Consider the following 21,421-nt stretch of genomic DNA (forward strand, 5'->3'; position numbering starts at 1 on the left):
GTATATAAAAAGCTTTTCAGGGCTGGGGCAACAGTTCAGTTGATAAAATGGTTGCTACACAAGAATGAGGGTCAGAGTTGAATTCCTAGAAACCATGTAAAAAGCCATGTTCAGTGGCATGTGCTTATAATCCCAGCACTGGAGAGGCAGAGACAGGAGGATCCCTGGGATTCACTGGCCAGCTACCCTACACCAAGGAAGGGCACCTGAGATTGACCTCTGGCTTTTACACACTTACAAGTTCATGAGCAACTGCACACACAAATACCGCATTCCCCCCCCACACACATACACAAAGCTGTTATGAATATCCACAGGTTTTAATATGGACCCCTTTTACACACTTACACGTTCATGAGCAACTGCACACACAAATACCGCATTCCCCCCACACACACATACACAAAGCTGTTATGAATATCCACAGGTTTTAATATGGACCTAAGTTTCTAAATCTTTTGGCTAAGTGCACAGTTACTGGATCATAAGGGCATGCTTAGCATTGTAAGAACCCACCAAATTGTCTTCCAAAGTGTTGTAGTTACCATTTTGCATCCCCACCAGCAATCAGTTTTCCTGTTGCTCCACATCCTTGTCAGCATTTTGAATTGTCAGGGTTCTGCATTTTAGCCTTTCTAATCATTGTATACGATCTCTCACAGTTGTCTGAATTTGCAGTCCCTGGTAATACAGCCCATGAAGCATCTCATTCATTTTCCATCTGTGCAGCTCTTTGGTCTGTTGCATCTTTGGTTCATGTTTAAAATTGGAGTTTTTTCCTTATTATTAACTTTTAGGAATCCTTGGTATATTGTGGACAACAGTCTTTTATCGGCTATGACTTTTTCAGATGTATTCTCTAACTTTGTGTTCTTTCATAATCTTTACAGTGTCTTTCACAGATAGGAAATTTTTAATTTTAATGAAGTCTAACTTTTTCTTTCATGGATCAGGTATTTGGAGTTGTACATAAAAAGTTATTGCCTAACCCAACAGATTTTCTCCCATTATATTCATATATATATATATATTCTTAACTGTTTTGAATATTGTATGTATATGGGTGATCCTTTTGAGTTAATTTTTGTGAGGAGTGTATAGTCTGTGTTTAAGTTCATTTTCTTGCATGTAATTGTTCAGTTTTTTCCAAGACCTTTTATTACAAAGACCATTTTCCTTCATTGTCTTGTTTCTGTTCCTTTGTCAAACTACGGGCTATATTTCTGGGTTCTGCATTCTCCACTGATTTGTCTTTCACTAATATCCTATGGTCTAGACTACTATAGCATTACATACATCCTGAGATTGGATGGTATTGGTCTGTCAGCTTTGTTTCTTTGGTTTTGTGTTTTGATATTTATTTGTTTATTTGAGAAAGGGTCTCACAGTGCAGCCCTGGCTGCCCTCAAAATCAAGATACTCATGTCACAAGCCTCCAGAGTGCAGGGATTATAGGCCTGCACTACCAAGCTTTTCATAGTCCTTCAACTTCGTCTTCAATATTATGTTGACTAGTCTGGGTCTTCCATTTACAAACATTATTTTAATTTCTCCAACAATTCAAAAATAAGAAATAAGCAATATCCCCATGAACTTTGGGGACTTTGACTGTCCCCAAGGACTTTGACTCTCTTCTTCACAGCTTAGCCCCAAGAGTACTGAATGCCTAGTATGTATAGATAGTATCTTTGATTCTTTTCCTGTTGCTGTGATAGCATACTCTGACAAAAACAACTTAAAGGGGAAAGAGTTTATTCTGCCTCACAGTTGAAGGTACAGCCTTTATGTCAGGGAAGTCAAGGAGCTTGAAGTAGCTGGTCACACTGCAACCACAATCAAGAAAAAGAGAGAGCTGAATTTGTGCTTAGCTCTCCATTTCTTACAGTTCAGGATTCTTGCTCAGGGAATGGTGCCACTCATAGTGGGTAAGTCTTCTAACCTCAGTTAACTAGATCAAGATAATTCTCCATAGACTTACCAAAAATGCTAACCTCACCTAAACTCTCACAGGTGTGCTTGGAGGCTTGTCTCCTAGATAATTCTAGATCCTGTGAAGTACTAACCAACCAGTAGTCAAGGAAGGAAAAAAAGGAAGTAAAGAGAGAGAGGGGAGAGGAGGAGGACAGGGGAAGGAAGAAATTAAAGGAGGGAGGGAGGGAGGGACTGAGAGAAGAGGAGGGAAGGAGAGTGAGGGAAAGGGCAAAGGAGAGGGGAAAGTGAGAGAGAGGATAAGGGAGGACATGGGAAAGGAAGGAAGAGGAAGGAAGGCAGGGAGGGAGGGAGAGAGGAGCGGGGAGGAAGGGAGGGCTTAAATATCTAGTCAATCCATTTACAGTTAAGTCTCTTCCAATCAATCAAAACAAAAAACATACTATATCTCAAAGTAGTTTCTAGTCAAAGATAACAGGGTAGCAGATCACTACTTATTTTATTCATTCATTGAGTTAACATTGGTTCCTTCCCTTTCTCCTGTAAGTTACACATGCCTCTTAAAGTGCCTCCCTTAATAGTTGTTCAATCTTGTCATAAATTTCTAGATAATGACAGGGTCACAGATTGAATGCATCCTCCCAACCCAAATTCACTGTAGAAGCCCTAAGCCCCAGGGTGCACAGTTGTGTTGGAGACAAGGCCTCTAAGGAAGCAATTAAGGTTAAATGAGGTCATAAAGTAGAACCCTGGTCTGATGGGATTAACATCTTTATCAAAACAGCCACCAGAGAGCTTGCTTTCTCTTTCTCCAAGCCTCTTCAGAGGAAGGGCCCCAGGAGAGCACAGCAGTTCCCCAAGTCAGGAAAAGAGCCCTGACAAGACCTTCACCTAGAGCACCAAACCTCCAGAACTATGAGAAAATAAATTCTATTGTTTAAGCCAGTCAGTCTGTAGTATCTTTTTAAGGCAGCTGGAGCAGACAAATACAGTCAGATATCTAACCTGAAGGGCTAAAGATGAATCAACTTACCATGTACATGTTAGAATATTCAAGAAATAACATCTACATCAATTAATTTAGGCAATTAAATTATATTGGTTGAGTCCCCAGCTGAGTGAAGGGGACAAAGTACTCCTGTCTTTGTGGACTGAATGATGTTTGGGGTAGAAAAATATATACGTGTGCCAGCAGTAAATGATGACAAACAAATAATGTGGTAAACAGAAACCACAGGAGTTTAAAGACAGAAGAGCATTTTCTTTGTTCATTTCTTAATTTCAATTGCTGCTTCATGAAATTCCACAGTATTAGAGAGATATAATGAATTCACAAAATACATTCAGTGTGGCTACAGTTCGTAAAACGATGTGATGAATTAGTTCGTCCAAATCTTACAGATGAGATAATGCCTGGTGTGTTACTCATAGAAGAATGCCAGCTTCATTAAATCAGCCAAGGTTATACAACAAGACAAAGAATTTTTCTTTTCAGTGAATCCTAAATTCAAGTTAAGGCTGCTCATTACGAGAGGGTTATATAACAATGAAGCAAAAAATACTCACTGTAGCCCATGGTGGCCTGAGACTCATTATGTAGTCCAGGCTGACCTCAAACCCGCAATAGTCCTCCTACTTCAGCCTCCCACCTGCTGGGATTACAGGCAGGAACCACTAGGCCAGTTAGAATGTACATTGCTGAATAATGGAAGGTTAATGTGCTTTGTATTGCTGGTTGATTATAGCCACTAATGGATGTTTAGAATGCCCTAAAATCAAAAAGTCTGTGTAATCATAATATCTAAATCTTAAGTGTTTATAACAAAAGTACAAACACACACACACACACACACACACACACACACACACACACCGTACCCCACACTTACAAAATGACATTGTTCCTATCATCAAAATTATATTTTCAGTACTATCAAATTTTGTGCTTGAGGAAATTCCTACAGTTAGAAGAAATGAGTTTTGATTTTAAGAACAACCCATCTTTCAAACATGTTACAGAAACAACTCCTACCTCCTGCACTCCCAACATGCTCCCTGTCACCACACTTGGTCCATTCGGGCATAATCATCCAAACAGTATTTTCAAACAAAAATTACATAAATGTACTACTCGCTTACCAGAAAGGGATTCCTAGTACTTGGCCTCCACAGCCATTCAAAGTCCCATCATGGGGGATTTTCAGTGTCATCAGGCACCACTGTACCTGCACTTTCTGGGTTGCTGCTGAACTTCTCTCTGTTCCTTCACAGTGCATGGTTCTTTCCAGCAGAAGATCTTCCTCCATTCTTGCCCCGCCCCCCATCTCTGTTTGCCCAGTTGACTCTTGCACATTCTCCTACTCTCAGCTTAACATCACCTCCTTCACCACCCATTTGAAAGCAAGCTGCCAGTGTGCTTTCCTTGGGCCTCTGCTCCAGTGCCATCTACACTGACCACCCTGTTTCAAACCACCATCTCCCATCTCTAAACCATCACCTCTTCCCTTCTGCATCTCCCTAGCACTCAACAATTTCTAGGTACTACACACTGTATTTATTCTACATACTTATTGTCCTGTCTAGAATATAAGCCCAAGAGGGTAGGGAGTTCCATCTAGCTCACTCACTGCTGCTAGTTCCTTCAAGGCACTTGTCTGTGTTAAGGACTCACTGAAAGTCTGTCCCTCTCTGGACCTCAGTCCATCAGCATAGATTACTACATCTATTCTGTTCACTACTATGTAATCAGTGACTAGTGCAGTACCTAAACACATAGCAGGCAGGCAGTAAAGCTCGTCGCATAAACGATTCCTTAAATTGTGTGAGTCATTGGATTGCTGTGGTTCAGACTAGTCTTTAACACTGGCAATTATTTAATAGTCTGTTTAAAGATGGAATGGCAGGGGGGATGGCTGGAGAAATGGCTCAGAGGTTAAGAGCACTGACTGCTCTTGCAGAGGACCCAGGTTCTATCCCCAGCATCCACATGGTGGCTACAAACTATCCTTAACTCCATTTCCAGGGGAATCCAACACCCTCTTCTGACCTCCATGGCATTGCACAACATGGGTGCACTCACTTACATGCAGGTAATACAATCATACACATAAAATAAAAATAAAATATTTTTTTAAAGATCTGGGGACTGGAAAGATGGAATAGCACTGGCTTTTCTTGCAGAGGGCCTAGGTATGGTTCCCTGCACCCACATGGCAGCTAACAATCATCAGTTGCTCCAGTTCCAGGGAATCTGACACCCTCTTCTGGCCTCCACAGGCATCACATGACACTGGTGCACTTACATACAGGTAAAATACACACATAAAATTAAAATAAATAAAAAAGAAGTTTTTAAAGAAAAAGAGATATACTATCCCAAGTCACCCAGAAGCTTACAGTTTAATAGAGGAGGCAGACAATACAAAAGAAAACATTTTTTTAAATACCAATTGATAGGTAAACCCAAATTAGATAAATAGCCTAATATAGAAACAGCTGAGCCAAGACCCCTACCCACACAGCCCCCCCAAAAAACAGAGGGATAGAGGGAGCCAGATGCTTGGAAATCTGGAAGGAAAACCTTTCAGACAAAAGAGACAAGAAATATTAAATCTCCATGGTAGGAAACTGGGACTTTCTCTGGAAAGCTCCAATGATAGAGATGAGTGGGTGGGAAAGGTAAGGGCAGGTTGGATCTTTAGAGCCCAGGGACAGTGTAAGTTCCTCAATGTGTTCTAGAGGCAATGTCAATCAATAGACTTGAGCTAAGAGAAGATGATTGTCCACAAAGATTACCCTGACTGCTATGTGAAGGATCGATTTGAGACATAATGGCAGCCAGAAATAAAAAGGAAATGCTGGTTTGGACTGGAATGCCCAGAGTAGAAATGGGAGATAAAGTACAAATGAGAACGGTTCAAATAGGAATGAATATAGAATCTAGCCTGGGTATGCAATGTGCTCTCCTTGGTCTTTTCTTTTTTTTCCTTTAGGCAAGGTATCACCAGCTAGCCTTGAACTCAAAAAACCCTTAGCTCAGGCCCCACAAATGCTGACATAATAGTTATGCAACACCATGACCAGCCAGAAAGCACAAAGGTTTTCTTTGATTTTTTTTTCCTCCCCCACCCCTTGATCAGTTCCTGGTTCTTATTACCTGGCCATTAGCAGGGTAAGTCAGTTGATTCTTCCTCCACTTGCATCACTTTCTCTCCCTATTTCCAGTACACCAGGACCTTTCTTGTTTTCCTCCTCCCTCCCTGGCCACACCTTAGTTTCTACAGGTTGCTATTCCTGTCTCCTTGTCAATGGTGAAGCATCCCCTGGCTCTGGCCTTTACTTTCCTCCTCTCCTTTTATACTAACTCCTTCAGCTAATCAATCAGATACCATAATCCACATATCAATAATAGGCTGCTTAATGTGTATCTCTTCTGACTTCTAGCTTTGCCTGGATACTGAGTTATGACCCAATATGTCTAAATTAAACTCCATGTACTTCCCCCCAGCTGAGCATGCTCTCACCTCCATCATAAGGCCACACTTGTCATTGCTCCTGTGTGGTCCACTCTGCACAGAACGTTCCCATACCTCTTCAACGTTCTCAAAAGCCATTTTAAATTTTGCCTGGCCATACTCCCTGTCACCCCATTTTTCAACTGCAGCACTCATCCAGTATCCACTAGTCCTATACCCTGCTCTACTTTTCTCTCTCTGCCACTCCTTGTAAAATGTATTTGCTGTAGTGCTCTCTTATCCTCGGGGATGACTTCTAAGACCCTTAGTAGATGCATGAAGAGACAGTACTGAACAGTATATATACTATATTTTCTTCCTATTAGTTTATATACACTTCCACAATAATTTGACTTATAAATTAGATACAGTTAAGATATTAGCTATAATAAAGTAGAACAATTATAACAATATAAAAGTCATACAAATATGTTTCCCAAAACATCTTACCATATTATGGATCTTAGCCACCTAGGCATGCATTTTTTTTTCCTTTTCTTTTTGAAAACTTCCACTTTTTCATTTAAGGAAGGAACTTACATCTTCTTGGCACACCTGAATCACCAGCATTATTACTCTTGCACTTTGTGGTCATTATGAAGTAAAATAAGGGTTATTGAACACAAGCCCTGTGATACCATAAAAGTCAACTGATAATCATGATGGTTACTAAAGAATGAACAGGTGGAGACCACAGCATGGATAAAGTAAAAGGGGTTATTCAAATCATAGCTGGCAGAGAACAGTGTGGTTCAAGATTTCATCATACTACTTAGAGGGATATACAATGTAAAGAGTATGAACTGTTTATTTCTGGAACTTTCCATTTAATATTTTCAGGCTATTTGGTCATAGGTGGATGAAAGTGCAGAAAGAAAGCCCATAGGTATGGTATGCTGGGAATACTAGTCCATATTTGTTTAGTAGCTGAATGTACTCATAAAAACACAGGCTTCATGAGAATTAGGGAGCTTTACATCCACGGTTAACAATGTTCTCCTAGTTTCAAGAAAGGTACCCGCTATGTGCTAGGTGTTCAACAAATAGTTGAACAAATAGTTGTATGCCTGCATAATAAATATGTTTAAACTGTGTGTTCGCATTAAATGCTTGAACAAAAAACTAGTCTGGTATTAGTTACTGCTTGCCTACACCTGTAACTATTCACTTTGCAATGTATTTGACCAAGAAAAATAGTAACACAGACAAGCGAATCACAAATACAGCTTGTGGCTCATAGAAATAAGATGGTGAAAGAAACGAACCAAAAAAAAAAAAAAAAAAGAAAGAAAGAAAAAGAAAGGCAATCGGATGTGCAGAATGAGCCACGAAGTCAAAAAAAAAAAGTCTTTGTAATCCCGATGTAAAAAAAAAAAAAAAAAAAAAGAATAACATGCACATGTTCACAAGGTGATAGATTTGATGGCATCAAGATCTAACTTCTTCAAGAACCTAAGCCTCCTCAAACTTAAGTCTTTTGTCTCCGTATCTCTACAGAACAGAAAAGTTGTGTAACACGAGTGAGCCAAAAGAGGTCAAGAGAAGGCTGAGACCATACGGTGACCTATGTAGCATTTCTGTGACGCTTTTTATTTTGCTCTGAGAGGGAAGATAAAACAAGAACCAGGAATTAAGGATGGTAATAGTGACGAATCTCCACTTCCCGCGCTTGCGTCTCCAGGACTTGCACCAGGCCCGGGCTCCACACGCTGCCCCAAGCCGAGCAGCCTCATATGGTCCTCACAGCATCTCCTGGGGCCCTCCCCAGCGTTCCTCCCGCTTACCACCGCCGATGGAACTCATGTTTCTGTTCCTCCGTGGTGGCTAGAGCCTTCTTCGTCTTCATAAAGCCTAAAAGCTCCCGTATCTCCTTCTCGCAGGAGGCTAGGAGCGGGTTTTTAGCGTCCAAAGGCCCGTAGAAGGCGGCGGCGGGCAGCGAATCCTCGGAGCAGACCCAGTGCAGCGGCGCGCCGGTCGAGCTCGCCTTCGATTCGGACGGCGACTTCGCAACCGCCGCGGAAGTCGGCGTCGGCGTCGGGGGCAGCTCCAGCGGCGACACCGACGTCTCTGTAGACTCATCGGACGCCGAGCTGGACTTCACGTCTGGCGACGCCATGTCGGTGGGATCCTGGCCTCCGGGAGCGTGTGTACACGCAGTCGCCTGGCAACGGTCTCGTGGCAACCAAGCCAACCGCATGCTACCCCGGAAACACAGCGATCCCTGGAGGACAAGGAAGAAGGAACCGCCCAGATAGGCATGATGCTCAAAAAAGACTATTTACACACACACACACACACACACACACACACACACACACACACACACACACACATACACAAAACCATATAAACAAATAAGCAAATAAACAAATGCAAAGAAAAGGTAAAGTCCATTAATGTTCTGTAGTCCCCTGGCACTAATGTATAACGTGCCAACACGAGCACCTTGTTTCTTTTTGTTTGGTTCGGGAAGTTGTTTTTGGTTTTAGATAGGTCTCTTTATGTAGCCCACGCTGACCTCGAACTCACTATCCTCCTGCCTCGGCCTCCTGAGTGTGGGATTACAGGCATGCACAAGCAAAGCAGCTCTAGAAAGTAAATACTAGAGCCCCAAAATTACCATCACAAATCTAGACATACTATTTTTCTATTTGACTGCTTCTTGTGAATCGCCGAGCCCTGGCGACGGTGGTTGGAGTCAAGCATTGCTCTATGCCTCTAAAACACCACTTTTCTCATTTAAGCATCACGATTTCGCACCTTATCTACTTTTCATATCTCCACTGTTTCTCAGCTTAAGAAACTACTTTAGGGAGGTCATAAATCATTTGAACAGGGTTAGAAAGCAAGCCGCAGTGGCAGAGGTCAGGGTCCTAGTTTGCGCTCCAACACAGGTGCTTAGAAAGAATAAACCGTATCGATGATGCCCCCAAATGAAGCTTATTAATCAAACTGAAATTAGCGAAGTCTCTGACAAGCAGTTTAAGAATGACACACCCATGACCGCTACATTCTTTTCCCTCTTTTTGCATTTTCAGATCCATAACTGTGGGGTAGATGTCTGTGCCGCTAATAATCATGATCATTTTTATTTACTTATACTCCAGCCTTATCCTAAATATCACTGTATTCTAAATTAGTGTGCATTTTACTCAACTTTAACTCTTTGACATTAACACATGCTAATGATTTAAAGTGTTAACTCTCAAAATACTTCTGCATTTTAAAAATATTTTATTATTTTTATTTTACATGTATGAGTGTTATGCCTGCATGTAAGTAAAGTGTACCCATGTCATGCAATGCCCACAGAGGACAGAAGAGGCTGTGGGATCCCCTGGAACTGAAGTTACAGACAGTTGTTAGCTGCCATGTAGGTGCTGAGATTCGAACCCAGCCAGTGTTCTTAACTGCTGAACCATCTCTCCAGCCCCCATACTTCTGCATTTTTAAGTAGGGATCTTATGAGATTTTTACTTCTAATAGGATAAACTATAGGCCTCAAGGGAAATGTCTGATACCAGGAAAAGTTCTTTCCCTTCTTTTCATGGGCCACATCTAGAGTCAAATGTGTTAATTTAGGATCTGAGCTTCAACTAGGGGGCCTACTTTTGTTTATAAACTATTCAATGACAAAAATCATGAAAAAACGAGAAACGTGTGACAGCTTCAAAAACTAGGTCTTTAACACTGAACACTGTTACCAGTTTTTTCACACTTAAAAATACAGGTGATGGAGAGATGGCTCAGTGATTAAGAGCACTGGCTGCTCTTGCAGAAGACCCAGGTTCAGTTCCCAGCACCCAGATGGTGACTAACAACCGTCCTTAACTCCAAACCCATGGGCTCCAATGCCCTCTTCTGTCCCCCATGGGCATTGCAGGCCATGGGTGCACCATACACATGCAGGCAAAAGACTTCTTCACATAAAATTAAATAAATAAAATTTTAAAAATTAAAAATACAAGCCGGGCATGGTGGTGCATGCCTTTAGTCCCAGCACTCTGGAGGTAGAGGCAGGCAGATCTTTGTGAGTTCAAGACCAGCCTGGTCTACAGAGCAAATTCCAGGCCAGCTGGGGCTACAGGGAAACCAAGTCTCCAAAAAGACAAAAAAAAAAATTAAAAATACAGGTGACAGCCATTTAATATTAATAAGCTTATTAATTCGCAGTCTTATTTCTTTCAGTCCTCACCTAATATCTTGTAGGGTTTGTGGGCCAGTACTAATTTATAAAGCCAACCTAATAAGTCCTATGTACTGTACCCCAATATTCTTTGAAGGAAGTGTGGCAGTGAGGTTGCTGCCTGAGGCAGGTAATTATGGCCGAAGGAGCTTCTAGGTAATCTGTGAAATGCAAGAACACCTCACTGTCAGCGTCCAATTCTCCAATCAAGATGCAGACTCCATCCTTTGATTCACAAAAATTTTATCTTCTCTGAAGGTGGGCAGTAAAAACTTTTAAAACTTTAAAGAATTTAGACCAAAGGAGGGAAATGTACGCATGAAGTGGCTACCAAAAAATATTAATAGATTCTTTTTAAAAATTGACTGTAAATTCTCATTTTTTCCCTTGTTTTCACATAGCAGGCATGTCCACTTCAGATCAAAAGCCTGTGCAATTTGCCACTCAGAGTGATCTATTATAGTGATGAAAGTGAAACAGCAGGATTCAATTAAATTAAAGTGGCCAAAGAAGAGGAAAGAAAATTTAAAAAACCAAGTAGGCTTTCTCCTTTCCTGGCTTGGCTGCTATTTTGTAAACGACCTTTCTCATACTGTACAGATTTCAAAGTCACTGGTAAAAGAAAATGTGAGTAATTAAATTCAAATACTTGAATTATGAAACATTGCATCTTAGTCATCTTTCCTTCTTGCACACACTTCAGTTAACAATGCCTCACTTGCAGTGGTTTTTGGAAACTTGTCTGAATATTTTAATGGTGTTATATTCTGAATCACCATTATAGCAAGATGGAAGTTTCCATTTTGTTCCGTCTAAATTATATTTGAGAGGGTTTTTAAGAACATTTTAGAGATGTTATTTTCTTTTAATGAGATGCAGTCATTACAATATCTTTTCTTTTTCCATGTCACTTCTCTTTATTCTTCTCCCTGTAATGAAAGAACGGAGCAAGGCATCTACTGTGTCTGACAGGGCTAAGCAATGTAAATAGCTTCCTCATAAATAATGTAAATCGCTGCTACTTATAATCAATGCCTTTGCGGGCTGTAGAGATTCTTTCCACTCATTCAGGAGTCTTTTCTTTCTAAAGTTACATCAGGGAAATAATAAATAATGTCAGTGTTTTTTCTATTAGTAATTTAGCTATTAATCACTTGAAATGTCCCACACAGACATGTATGGTCCTTACAGAAATCTCCCTTTCCCACCTCCAGCTAATACATTGGTTTAAGTTTGTTGTCATTTTTCCACCCATTCATTCAATTATGTGCACCGGTTTCTTTGCGTGTCCATACAGTTTACAGATGAGCACACACATTCCCTATGAGAAGTAGGTGACATCATCAGCAACTAGCCACAGTGAAAAGGCACACTGGGGAATGTGTAGTGATAAGGTCTAGAGGTGTTATAGAAGTCCCAAGATGCAGCTTGGGACTGGGGAGGGAACTAAGGAGTGCCATGGAGGTGATGGCTTAGCTCTGGACTGGATCTAGGACTCATTAGCAGAAAGATCCTAGCAACAGAGCTTTGCCTGTTCTCTGTGGTTACCTAGCACCAGGACAAGAAGCACATGATGAGGTAGAAGGGGAACATGATCAAACAGCAAGTAGCTGGAAGACTGTGATCAGAAATTTTTGTTTTGTATTCAGTGGAGCTCCTTGGCTAGAAAAAGCATGTAGACTCTCTCCAACCGATGATGGTTTGACTTAAGGATTTTTCAGCTTTACATTGGTGGAAAAGCATACCCATATGATGGTTTTGATGGTCGTTTTCAGTACTGTAGTCAGTAAATCACATGAGTTATACAACACATTGTAAAACAGATTTTGAAGGGAGTTGACTTTGCCCAACTATCAGCTAATGTAAGTGTTCTGAGCACACCTACGGTGCTAAGAGTGCTAAATGCATTTTTACCTTATGCCAGCTTCAACTTGTCACAGGCTTATCAAATGTAAGCCATAAGTCAATGGCTATCTGTATAATGTGGAAATTAAAGGCCCAGGGAGCTGGGAGATGGCTCAAGTTAGTAAAGTCCCTACTGTAAAAGTATGGGAGCCAATCCAGATCCTTAACACCCAAGTAGAAACTGAGTGTGGTCACACACATCCCTAACTAGCACTCAGGGGAGGATTCCTAGAGCCCTCTGACCAGCCAGTTTAGCCAATTAGTAAGATATGAGCTCAGTGAGAGACCCTGTCTCAAAAGATAAGATGGAAAGCAGTAGTGGAAGACACCCATCGTCAACTTCTGACCTCCACAGGCACATTTACACACACACAAACACACATACACAGTTCAAATTATGGGACCAGAAAGTATGATTTGAATCCTTAATTCTTCCAATGTACTTAACTTCATTGTGCCTTGTTTTGTTCATCTCTAAGACCTCACAGTCCGTTTTGTTTAGAATGAATTAATTAAAACATGTAAACCCCATAAAACAGTGGCAGCCACATAGGACATGCTATGCAAATGCTTGCTATTTAGAATAATTTAGTTGGGAATCATGGAACATCCCTAAGAAGAGAAGTATACGACCCAGTTTGCATTTTATATACTTAAGAAGGACATTCTTATAGCAGAATTAAAGATAGACTGAAGATTACATCTTAAGCCCCACAGATCATTACAATAATTATATAGTCAACAGACAGAGAAGAAGTCAAACTAAAAACACGAGTAGACACTGAAGTAGAATCAGGAGGAAACAAGATCCTTACCAACAAAGCAAAGAGAGGTTCAGAGAGTACCTTGTAATTTATATAAGAACTATATTATACTATATATGAGTGTAAGAATAGTAAAAATTCTAATAGAGTGTATTTATGGTCTTGAACAAGAAGCTGTCCTAAAATCTACAAAAGTAAAAGACAGAAAGATAAATACTGATTAACTTGAATACAGCAGATAAATATTTAGAAGGATGAAACATACCCAAACAAAAGTACAATAACAAGCCACCCACTGAGAAAAGATATTTGCAATGCATGACCTATTGTGTGTGCAACACATTGATAAATATCATCTGCAGGTTCAGACTGATGGAAAGACCAAATAAAGATGCTTCTTGGGTAAACTAAACAGGTTTGCTTAGTATTAGATACCAGTGGATGTCAATGGAGTCTGGATATACCACAAAGAGATCAACAACATTATACAGAGTGCAGAGTTCCTAAGCTTCCCAAACCTAAAATCCTTGCCAATGAAATGTAGTTGTGGATAGCTGTATCTGTACATCCGGAGCGTACTTTGCCTCTAATTCAATACTTTGGTGGGGGGACAGTTTCAGATCCCTCCCACCTTGTGTCTTTCACCCATGTTGTAGCTCGAAGCTCAGAGCTTAAAGATCCTCTAAGGTTCTGCTGAATATTGTCTCCCTTTCTACCAATGAGAACTATGGATAATGGGGAACTACTGTATTCAAGATACACTCTAACACATATTCCCTCTGGTTTCAGCTAATGCCTATTAAATGCTGGATCCTGTAGTTCCTTTGGCATGTGGTCTATTTCTGCTCAAAGCAGAGCTTGTAATTTCCTGCGCAGGCTGTGCTGAAACCTGACCTTGCTTTTCAGCCAGGAGGCAATCAAGTATGTTGAGGGTATATTTTGAGGAAAACAAGCCTGATCTTGAGAGGCACCTGCTTCAGATTAGGTCATTGTATATCCCCCCAGGCCAGCAGAAACTGTTTTTCTCTAGCAAGTGGTTAGGGGCTATTTTGGCCAGCCTGGAAGGCTTAGAGGAATTTAGGAACTCAAAATTCTTAGGCTTGTGTATGTAAATGTCTCCACTTAATATTTCTGGGCCCTACTTCTGGAATATCTGCTATATAATCAGATTCTAGGTGAGGCTTTCAGAAAAATTTAAACTGCATTTGCCTCAAGCTGTAATAGACACAGTCTGTCTTTTGAAGCATACCTTAAATTGTCAACTGACCTTGATAATCAGGTTCCTGTTGCTCTCAAACAGGTGGGTGATTCAGCTATAGAATCCCATTCTGATGATTCCTTTTATTGTAAACTCTTTTTTTTCTAATTTTTATTTATTTATATTGTGCAAATGAGTGTTTTGCCTGCATGTATGTAAGTGCACCACATGTGTGCAATGCCCACAGAGGCCTTGAGAGGGCATCAGATCCCCTGGAACTGGAGTTATAGATGGTTGTGAGATGTCATGTAGGTGCTGGAAACCAAACCCAGGTTATCTGCAAGAGTAGCCAGTGCTCTTAACCACTGAGCCATCTCTTCAACCCTCTAAGGATTCTTTTTTAATCCTTCATTCCTACTGTGCTAATCTAGGTTCCCCCAAAAATGAATATGAAGAATAGACTTAAGTGCTGTTTTAAATGCTGGTAGAATTCTTGTGAAACAGGAATGAGAGAAAGGGAAGCAAAACAGGAATGAATGGCAAAGAAATACAGTGCAGACCAGTGAATCAGGAAGAAGCATAGCCAGTTGCTCCACCATGTGGGATAACTCCCACCAGCTATGTGCCATATCTCAGAGTATGTAAGGAGATAGAGACAAAGTATACCTGCTGCCTTCCTCCTGGTCAGGAGTCACCTCCACACTTCCAGGTTGGATCACCTGGGCCCTTAGGCATCTGTTGGGAATGACAAGCCTCATGTTTTGTGATATGATGTATTTGACCCTACTTCAAAAGCAGGGGAAGGAACCAGAAACTCCAGACAAAGGCCTCAGGTGGATAACCAAGCCTGCGATGCTGGAGGGCAGTGCCTGCAGCAGGTACTAGAATATGCAAACAGGAAAGAGAAATATGTGTGGGGACCTTGCAACCCAGAATGCCAGTTTCTCTAAGGGAAAGATTCAAGTGATGGAGGACTCTTCCATAAGTGAAGATAGAAAATCCAAGGCAGAAGTGTGCCCAGTCCACGCCATGCTTTGATGCTAATGCATGCAATGCAGTGACCTAAAGAGAGGAGCAGGAACCAAGGCAGCTGGCTTCCTAACACTATGAAGCCACACACAAATCACTGTGTGACAGAAAAACAGGTCTTTTTTCTTCTTTAAAGTGTTAGGATTGGAGGTCTTTGTAGAAGCAGTCAGCCCCATCTCCTAAGCTATACCATATGACTCAGAAATGTCCTTTCTAGAAATCACCTTTGGGTAGTTATGCACATATATGTATAAAGATGCATATATAGAAGTATATAGAACATACAGCATGTTTATTGGTAGCATTATGTACTTATAATAATAAAGCATTAGAAACCTTCTGGTTGTACATCAATAATCTATGCAAACTAGAGTTTTTCCACAGGAATCAGTACTAGTCACCAACCTGAAGGAATGTAGTACATTTTTGTTGTTGTTGTTCTGACACGAAAAGATTTTTAGGACTGTCTTTTAAAAAAACACAGAATGTTGCAAAGAATGTGCTAATGTTTACCTATAGGAAAGTAGCACACAATGATTGGTACACACCTTTAATCCCAGTACTTGGGAGACAGAGGCAGGTGGAGTTCTGTGAGATTGAGGTCATCCTCGTCTACATAGTAAATTCCAGGGCAACTTGGGCTACATGGAGATCCTCTCAGCCCCCCAAAATGGAGGGACTCTACATATAATCAAAATATACTGTATGAAATTCACAAAAATTAGAGAAAAAATAATTTTAAAAAACAAAAAAAGCCGGGCATGGTGGCATATGCCTTTAATCCCAGCACTCAGGAGGCAGAGGCAGGCAGATCTCTGTGAGTTCCAGGCCAGCCTGGTCTCCATCGTGAATCCAGGACAGCTGGGGCTAAAAGCCCTGTCTCAGAAAGACCAAAAAAAAGTACCACACAATGAAACCATAATATTTGTGCTCATGTGAATGTTTGTATACCTTATGAGTGAGAAGTGACTCTGAATCAAAATGAGAATGGAGGTGTTAAGCTCTTTAAAAACTACTGAGAAAAAAAAAAAGTTGGGCGTGGTAGTGCACACCTTTAGACCCAGCACTTGGGAGGCAGAGGCAGGTGGATCTCTGAATTCAAAGCCAGCCTGGTCTACATAGTGAGTTCCAGGCCAGCTGGGGCTGCAGGGAGACCGTCTCATTAAAAGAAGCTACATCTGGACAATAAGGGATCCAATGTGACGTTAAACTTATTTGTATTATTTTTATTTAACAAAAACTTTCCTGCACTAGTTGGGTGAATAAAAGTTAATTTAAAACTCTGAAGTTAATTTACTGTAAATCTATTCACAGTTTGTTATCCAGGAAGATGAGATCACAAAGAACCTTTGTTCTTTGTTCTTTTCTGTACCTTCCAGGTTTTCTACAATGAATGCATATTGTTTTCATTGTGAAAAAGGAAACATTTTTCTACCTAAAGCATAAAAATACAGGTATATAAGAGCAATCCTACAATCCTAAAACAAAAACTTCCTAAGTAGACAAGACATACAAACTAACTGCGTCATTTGATGTATTTAGAAACACATTCTTGAACTATATACTATTGGCTCTGTTTATGGAATCTCAAAGGACAGAAAGTATTTTGTCATTCATGATATTTTAAGACAGCACCAAGATTTAAGGTCTTACATGAACCTTCAAAATAGGCATATTTAACTAATGTCTTAGCATGCCTCTCCATCTCTTCTATCCCCAACTTCCATCCTTAAATATGAATTTAAGACTAAAACTCCCAGTTAAGGACAGGACAGGAAGTGAAAGGAAAAACTAGAGACGCTGCAATCCAGGATATTGGTTCATCCCAAGGAAAAGTTTAGGTGTAGAATGGAAGCACACTGGGAAGCAAAAGGACCTAGGCTCCAGTCTGTTGTATAATACTGTGTTCACAGAAGTAAAGATTTTACTTGACATCAAACCTTCTGGTTGTACATCAATAATCTATGCAAACTAGAATTTTTCCACAGGAATCAGCACTAGTCACCAACCTGAAGGAATGTAGTACATTTTTGTTGTTGTTGTTCTGACTTGAGTCAGTCAGAAAACTACAATGTAATAAACTTGGATGTGCAAATATCTCTATAGTAAGCATGCATAACCATGCTCAGCTTATTTTTAGTTTTTTGAGAAGTCTTCACATAGAGTTCCACCAAGGCTGCACCAGTTACCAATCGCACCAATGGTGAATAAACTTTCCTCTTTCCTAGCACCTCACCAGCATTTGTTGTCATTTGTTTCCTTGATGATAGTCATTTTGACTGGCTAGTAGTTTAAATTTGCATTTCTTTAAGGATGTTGAAGACTTCTAAAAATATTTATTGGCCATTTATGCTTCTAAGATTTGTATGTTCAGTTTATTTGCCCATTTACTAGTAGCCAGTTTGAGAGGTTTTGGGTGTTTAATTCTTAGCTTCTGAAGGTTAAATATGTGTATTTGAGTGGGAGCAAGTGTGGGAAGAAGCCAGGAAACTTGAAAGAAGCACATGAGATAAAGGAAAAGATACTTTAAGGGTGGGTGATGGGGCATCCAAGCACATGAACTATGACAGGGAAAGAAGGATTATAAATGGAGGAAGGGTAGAGTGGGGAAACAGGGCAGAGAGGGGGGCGGGAATCAGGGACGGGGGTGGCATCTATACCAGACATGCACATTTATTTTTTGCGTTATTTTCTCAATATGATATTTACATGGCAATCACATTTTATTAGGCATTATAAACAAATAGAAATAAAAAAAATTTGAAACCAAAAAGAAAACTCCAGCATATGGCTCTCTGAGCCTTTTAATCATGATGCACACAACAAGAAATAGAAAGTATAACAACTGCACTTCTGGTTCTTGCAATCAAGAAGAATGCTAACTACTATTGATGTTGTTATCACATTAAGAGGAGAAACAATTCTCCTTGAATCCTACAGAACCCCAAAGTTTGATGGCTGTCATTTTTCTACGAAAATCAGGCAATCCTTCTCTGTCTCACCTTTTCCTAGTTCTCCCTCAATAAGTCCAACTAACAGCAACCAATGCTTTCTCCAACTTGTTCCTTTTCTTTGTCTTTTTAAAAAAAATTTTATTTGTTATTTTTATTTTATGTGTATGGGTGTATTGCCTGCATGTACACCCGTGTCATGCAATGCTGCGGAGGTCAAAAGAGGGCTTTGGATTCCCCTGGAACTGGAGTTAAGGACAGTTTGTAGCGCCATGTGGGTGCTGGGAATCAAACCCGGTCCTCTGCAAGAGCAGTCAGTGCTCTTAACCACTGAGCCACCTCTTCAGCCCCGATTTTCTTTGTTTTAAAAGATAATTGATGCTAGAATTTTCATACTAAAGAAGGCTGGTATAGCAATAGGCTAGGAAGACTTCAGAAGGTAGTTTTGGGGCTGGAGAGATGGCTCATCAATTAAGAGCACTGGCTGCTCTTGTAGAGGACCCAGGGTTTGATTCCCAGCATCAACTGGCAGCTAACAACTGTCCATAACTCCAGTTCCAGGGGATATGAAGCCCTCTTCTGACCTCCATGGCACTGTATGACATGGGTGCACTCACATACATGCAGGCAATACACTCATTCACATAAAATAAAATAAAAATAATAAATAAAATATTTTAAACATAATAAAGAAAGCAGTTTTGAAACTGCATCTTTGGAGAAATCACATAGACTTTATTTACATTTTATAGTCATTTGTTGCCTTGAGGAACTTGATTGAAATGGTGAAGTATCTGAAGTCCCCCAACTCACACCTTGATCCTGTCACTGGATGCCACTATTGCAAAGAACAGTAAAATCTTTTAATCCCTCCATCCTTTCTTCAGTCCCAGACTCCACATCTATAATGCAGTCAGTAGCCACATGTGACTGCTGAGTGCTCAGATGCTCGCTGTATCGGCTTGACTGCATTGGGGCCTCAGTGAAGAGTACATGTGGCTAGTTCACATTGAGATGTGCTGTAAGTGTAACATACATGACAAATTTTAAATTTTTGTACAAAAATCAAATAAACATTTTTCCAGTAATGATTCTTTTAAAGATTTTATTTACTGTTTTTAAATTTTATATGTATGAGTGTATTGCCTGCATGTATGTATGTGCACCTGTGTCTTGCAGTGACCTCAGAGATCAGAAGAGGGTGTCAAATTTCCCTGGAACTGGAGTTACAGATAGTGGTTAACCGCCATGTGGGTGCTGGGACTCAAATCCTGGTCCTCTGCAAGAACAGCTAGTGCTCTTAACCACTGAGCCATTCTCCAGCCCACAGTGATGTTCTTTTTTAAATGTCAATATTTTGTACAAGTTAAATTAAATAAAATATTAAAATTAATTCTACTTGTTTATTTTTTACTTCTTCATGTAACCACCAGACCACATGAAATTTGTGCTGGACAACTCTACTCTAGCCTCCTTCTCTGCTCCATCTCCAGAGTATAGCCTTAGCACAGGCCTTTATGACCTTTCAAGGCAGTTTCTACAAAAGCCTTCTGACTAACCTTTCCAATCTAGTTTAACTTCTCTTCAACTCATTCTTCATAATGTCAGGAATGATCTTTCCAACTGCAAGTCAAACTGTGTTACATGTTGATAGCTTTCCTCAGGTCTCCATCACTCTTCATTGTGTAGTTCTATAAATAGTTTCATCCCTGATAATTCAGAGCCCTGGTTTTGACCTGGGGTCCTTGTAGCCCTGGAAAAAAAATCATGTCTCTCTCTGGGAATGGACTTGTCTAATATTAAGAGTCAGTTTCCACATGCTCCACTTTTATATTCTCCATGTTTCTCTGCCTGCAATTTACCCACAGTGAAATTCTTTCTCTCCTCCCCATTCACCATTGTTCTTATTCTTTCAAATCACAAAAGTATCAAGGATCTTACTGTGAGTCAGCAGTGAAACAATGAAATCATTCCTGTAAGCAAACAGCACAACAGCCTTCCTGCCCATGGGGCATGCTGCCAGGGCACTATTCATAACATGCTACGCCTTCATTTTTAAATATATTTTAAAAACAAATGTGTTAGGGGATAAAGTTAACAAGTAAGTTTAAGAAGCTAGAGAAGTATCTTGGTGACTTGCCTAGCATGCATGCACAGGACCCTGGATTCCAACAGCACACACATATATACACATGCATACATACACATATGCACAAACATATACATTCATTCACACATACATACTTACATACTTATTCATGTATACAGACACATACATGCATACACATGCACAACACTACATACACATGTATGCATGCATATGCACACATACACACATATGTGCACACACATACACTTTTACACTCACACACACACATAAAAATCATAAAAAAGGAAAAAAATAAGGTGTCAGAGAAAATACGATGCTTGATGGAACCTCTCATGACTTCAGAACTTCCCCTATTATGCCAAATACATTCAGGTTAATATATCAGATTTCTGGTTTTAGTCACTAATTTCTGTTTCCTGTGGTTTATTTATTTGTATTTATTTATTTATTTATTTATTTTATTCTAGTCGGCACAAAGGTGCACTGGGTTTTGGAGATACTGAGGGGTACAGGTTTCTGTATTTATTACAGAGTAATTGTATCTTTTTTCATTGCTTTTTTTGGTCTTTTGAGACAGGGTCTTCCCTGTAGCCCAGCTGGCCTGGAACTCACAACATAGATCAGGCTGACCTCTGTCTCACGGAGATGTTCCTGCCTCCTATGTTTTTAAAGGAGAAATAAAAATTGATACTAAACTCTCCAAACCCAGGAGATATAACACCTTTGCCTCCTCAAGGTCTCCCAGTGACCTGAGGTACAAGACTACAGATACGAGTCTTTGTGAACTCATTGACATCTGGCACCATCACCTCCTTGCTGTGGAATTCTAACCAAG

At 40.3% G+C, this 21,421-nt stretch overlaps 1 protein-coding gene across 1 annotated transcript in view; it reads right to left on the bottom strand.

Moving 5' to 3' along the window:
• Cfap54 (cilia and flagella associated protein 54) overlaps positions 1-8,601 on the bottom strand; it is a 372,605-nt gene extending 364,004 nt beyond the window's left edge. Inside the window, exons 1-2 of the mRNA XM_029563104.1 lie at positions 8,228-8,601; positions 6,453-6,567 (exon numbers count right to left, since the gene is read on the bottom strand). Coding sequence (XP_029418964.1) covers positions 6,453-6,567; positions 8,228-8,559 — 447 coding nt within the window. The 5' untranslated portion in view covers positions 8,560-8,601. The remainder of the gene's footprint in view (positions 1-6,452; positions 6,568-8,227) is intronic.
• Between the last annotated feature and the right edge of the window lie 12,820 nt (positions 8,602-21,421).

This window comes from Nannospalax galili, unplaced genomic scaffold (genome assembly GCF_000622305.1).
Source record: "Nannospalax galili isolate Female #2095 unplaced genomic scaffold, S.galili_v1.0 scaffold734, whole genome shotgun sequence".
Taxonomy (NCBI): Eukaryota; Metazoa; Chordata; class Mammalia; order Rodentia; family Spalacidae; genus Nannospalax; species Nannospalax galili.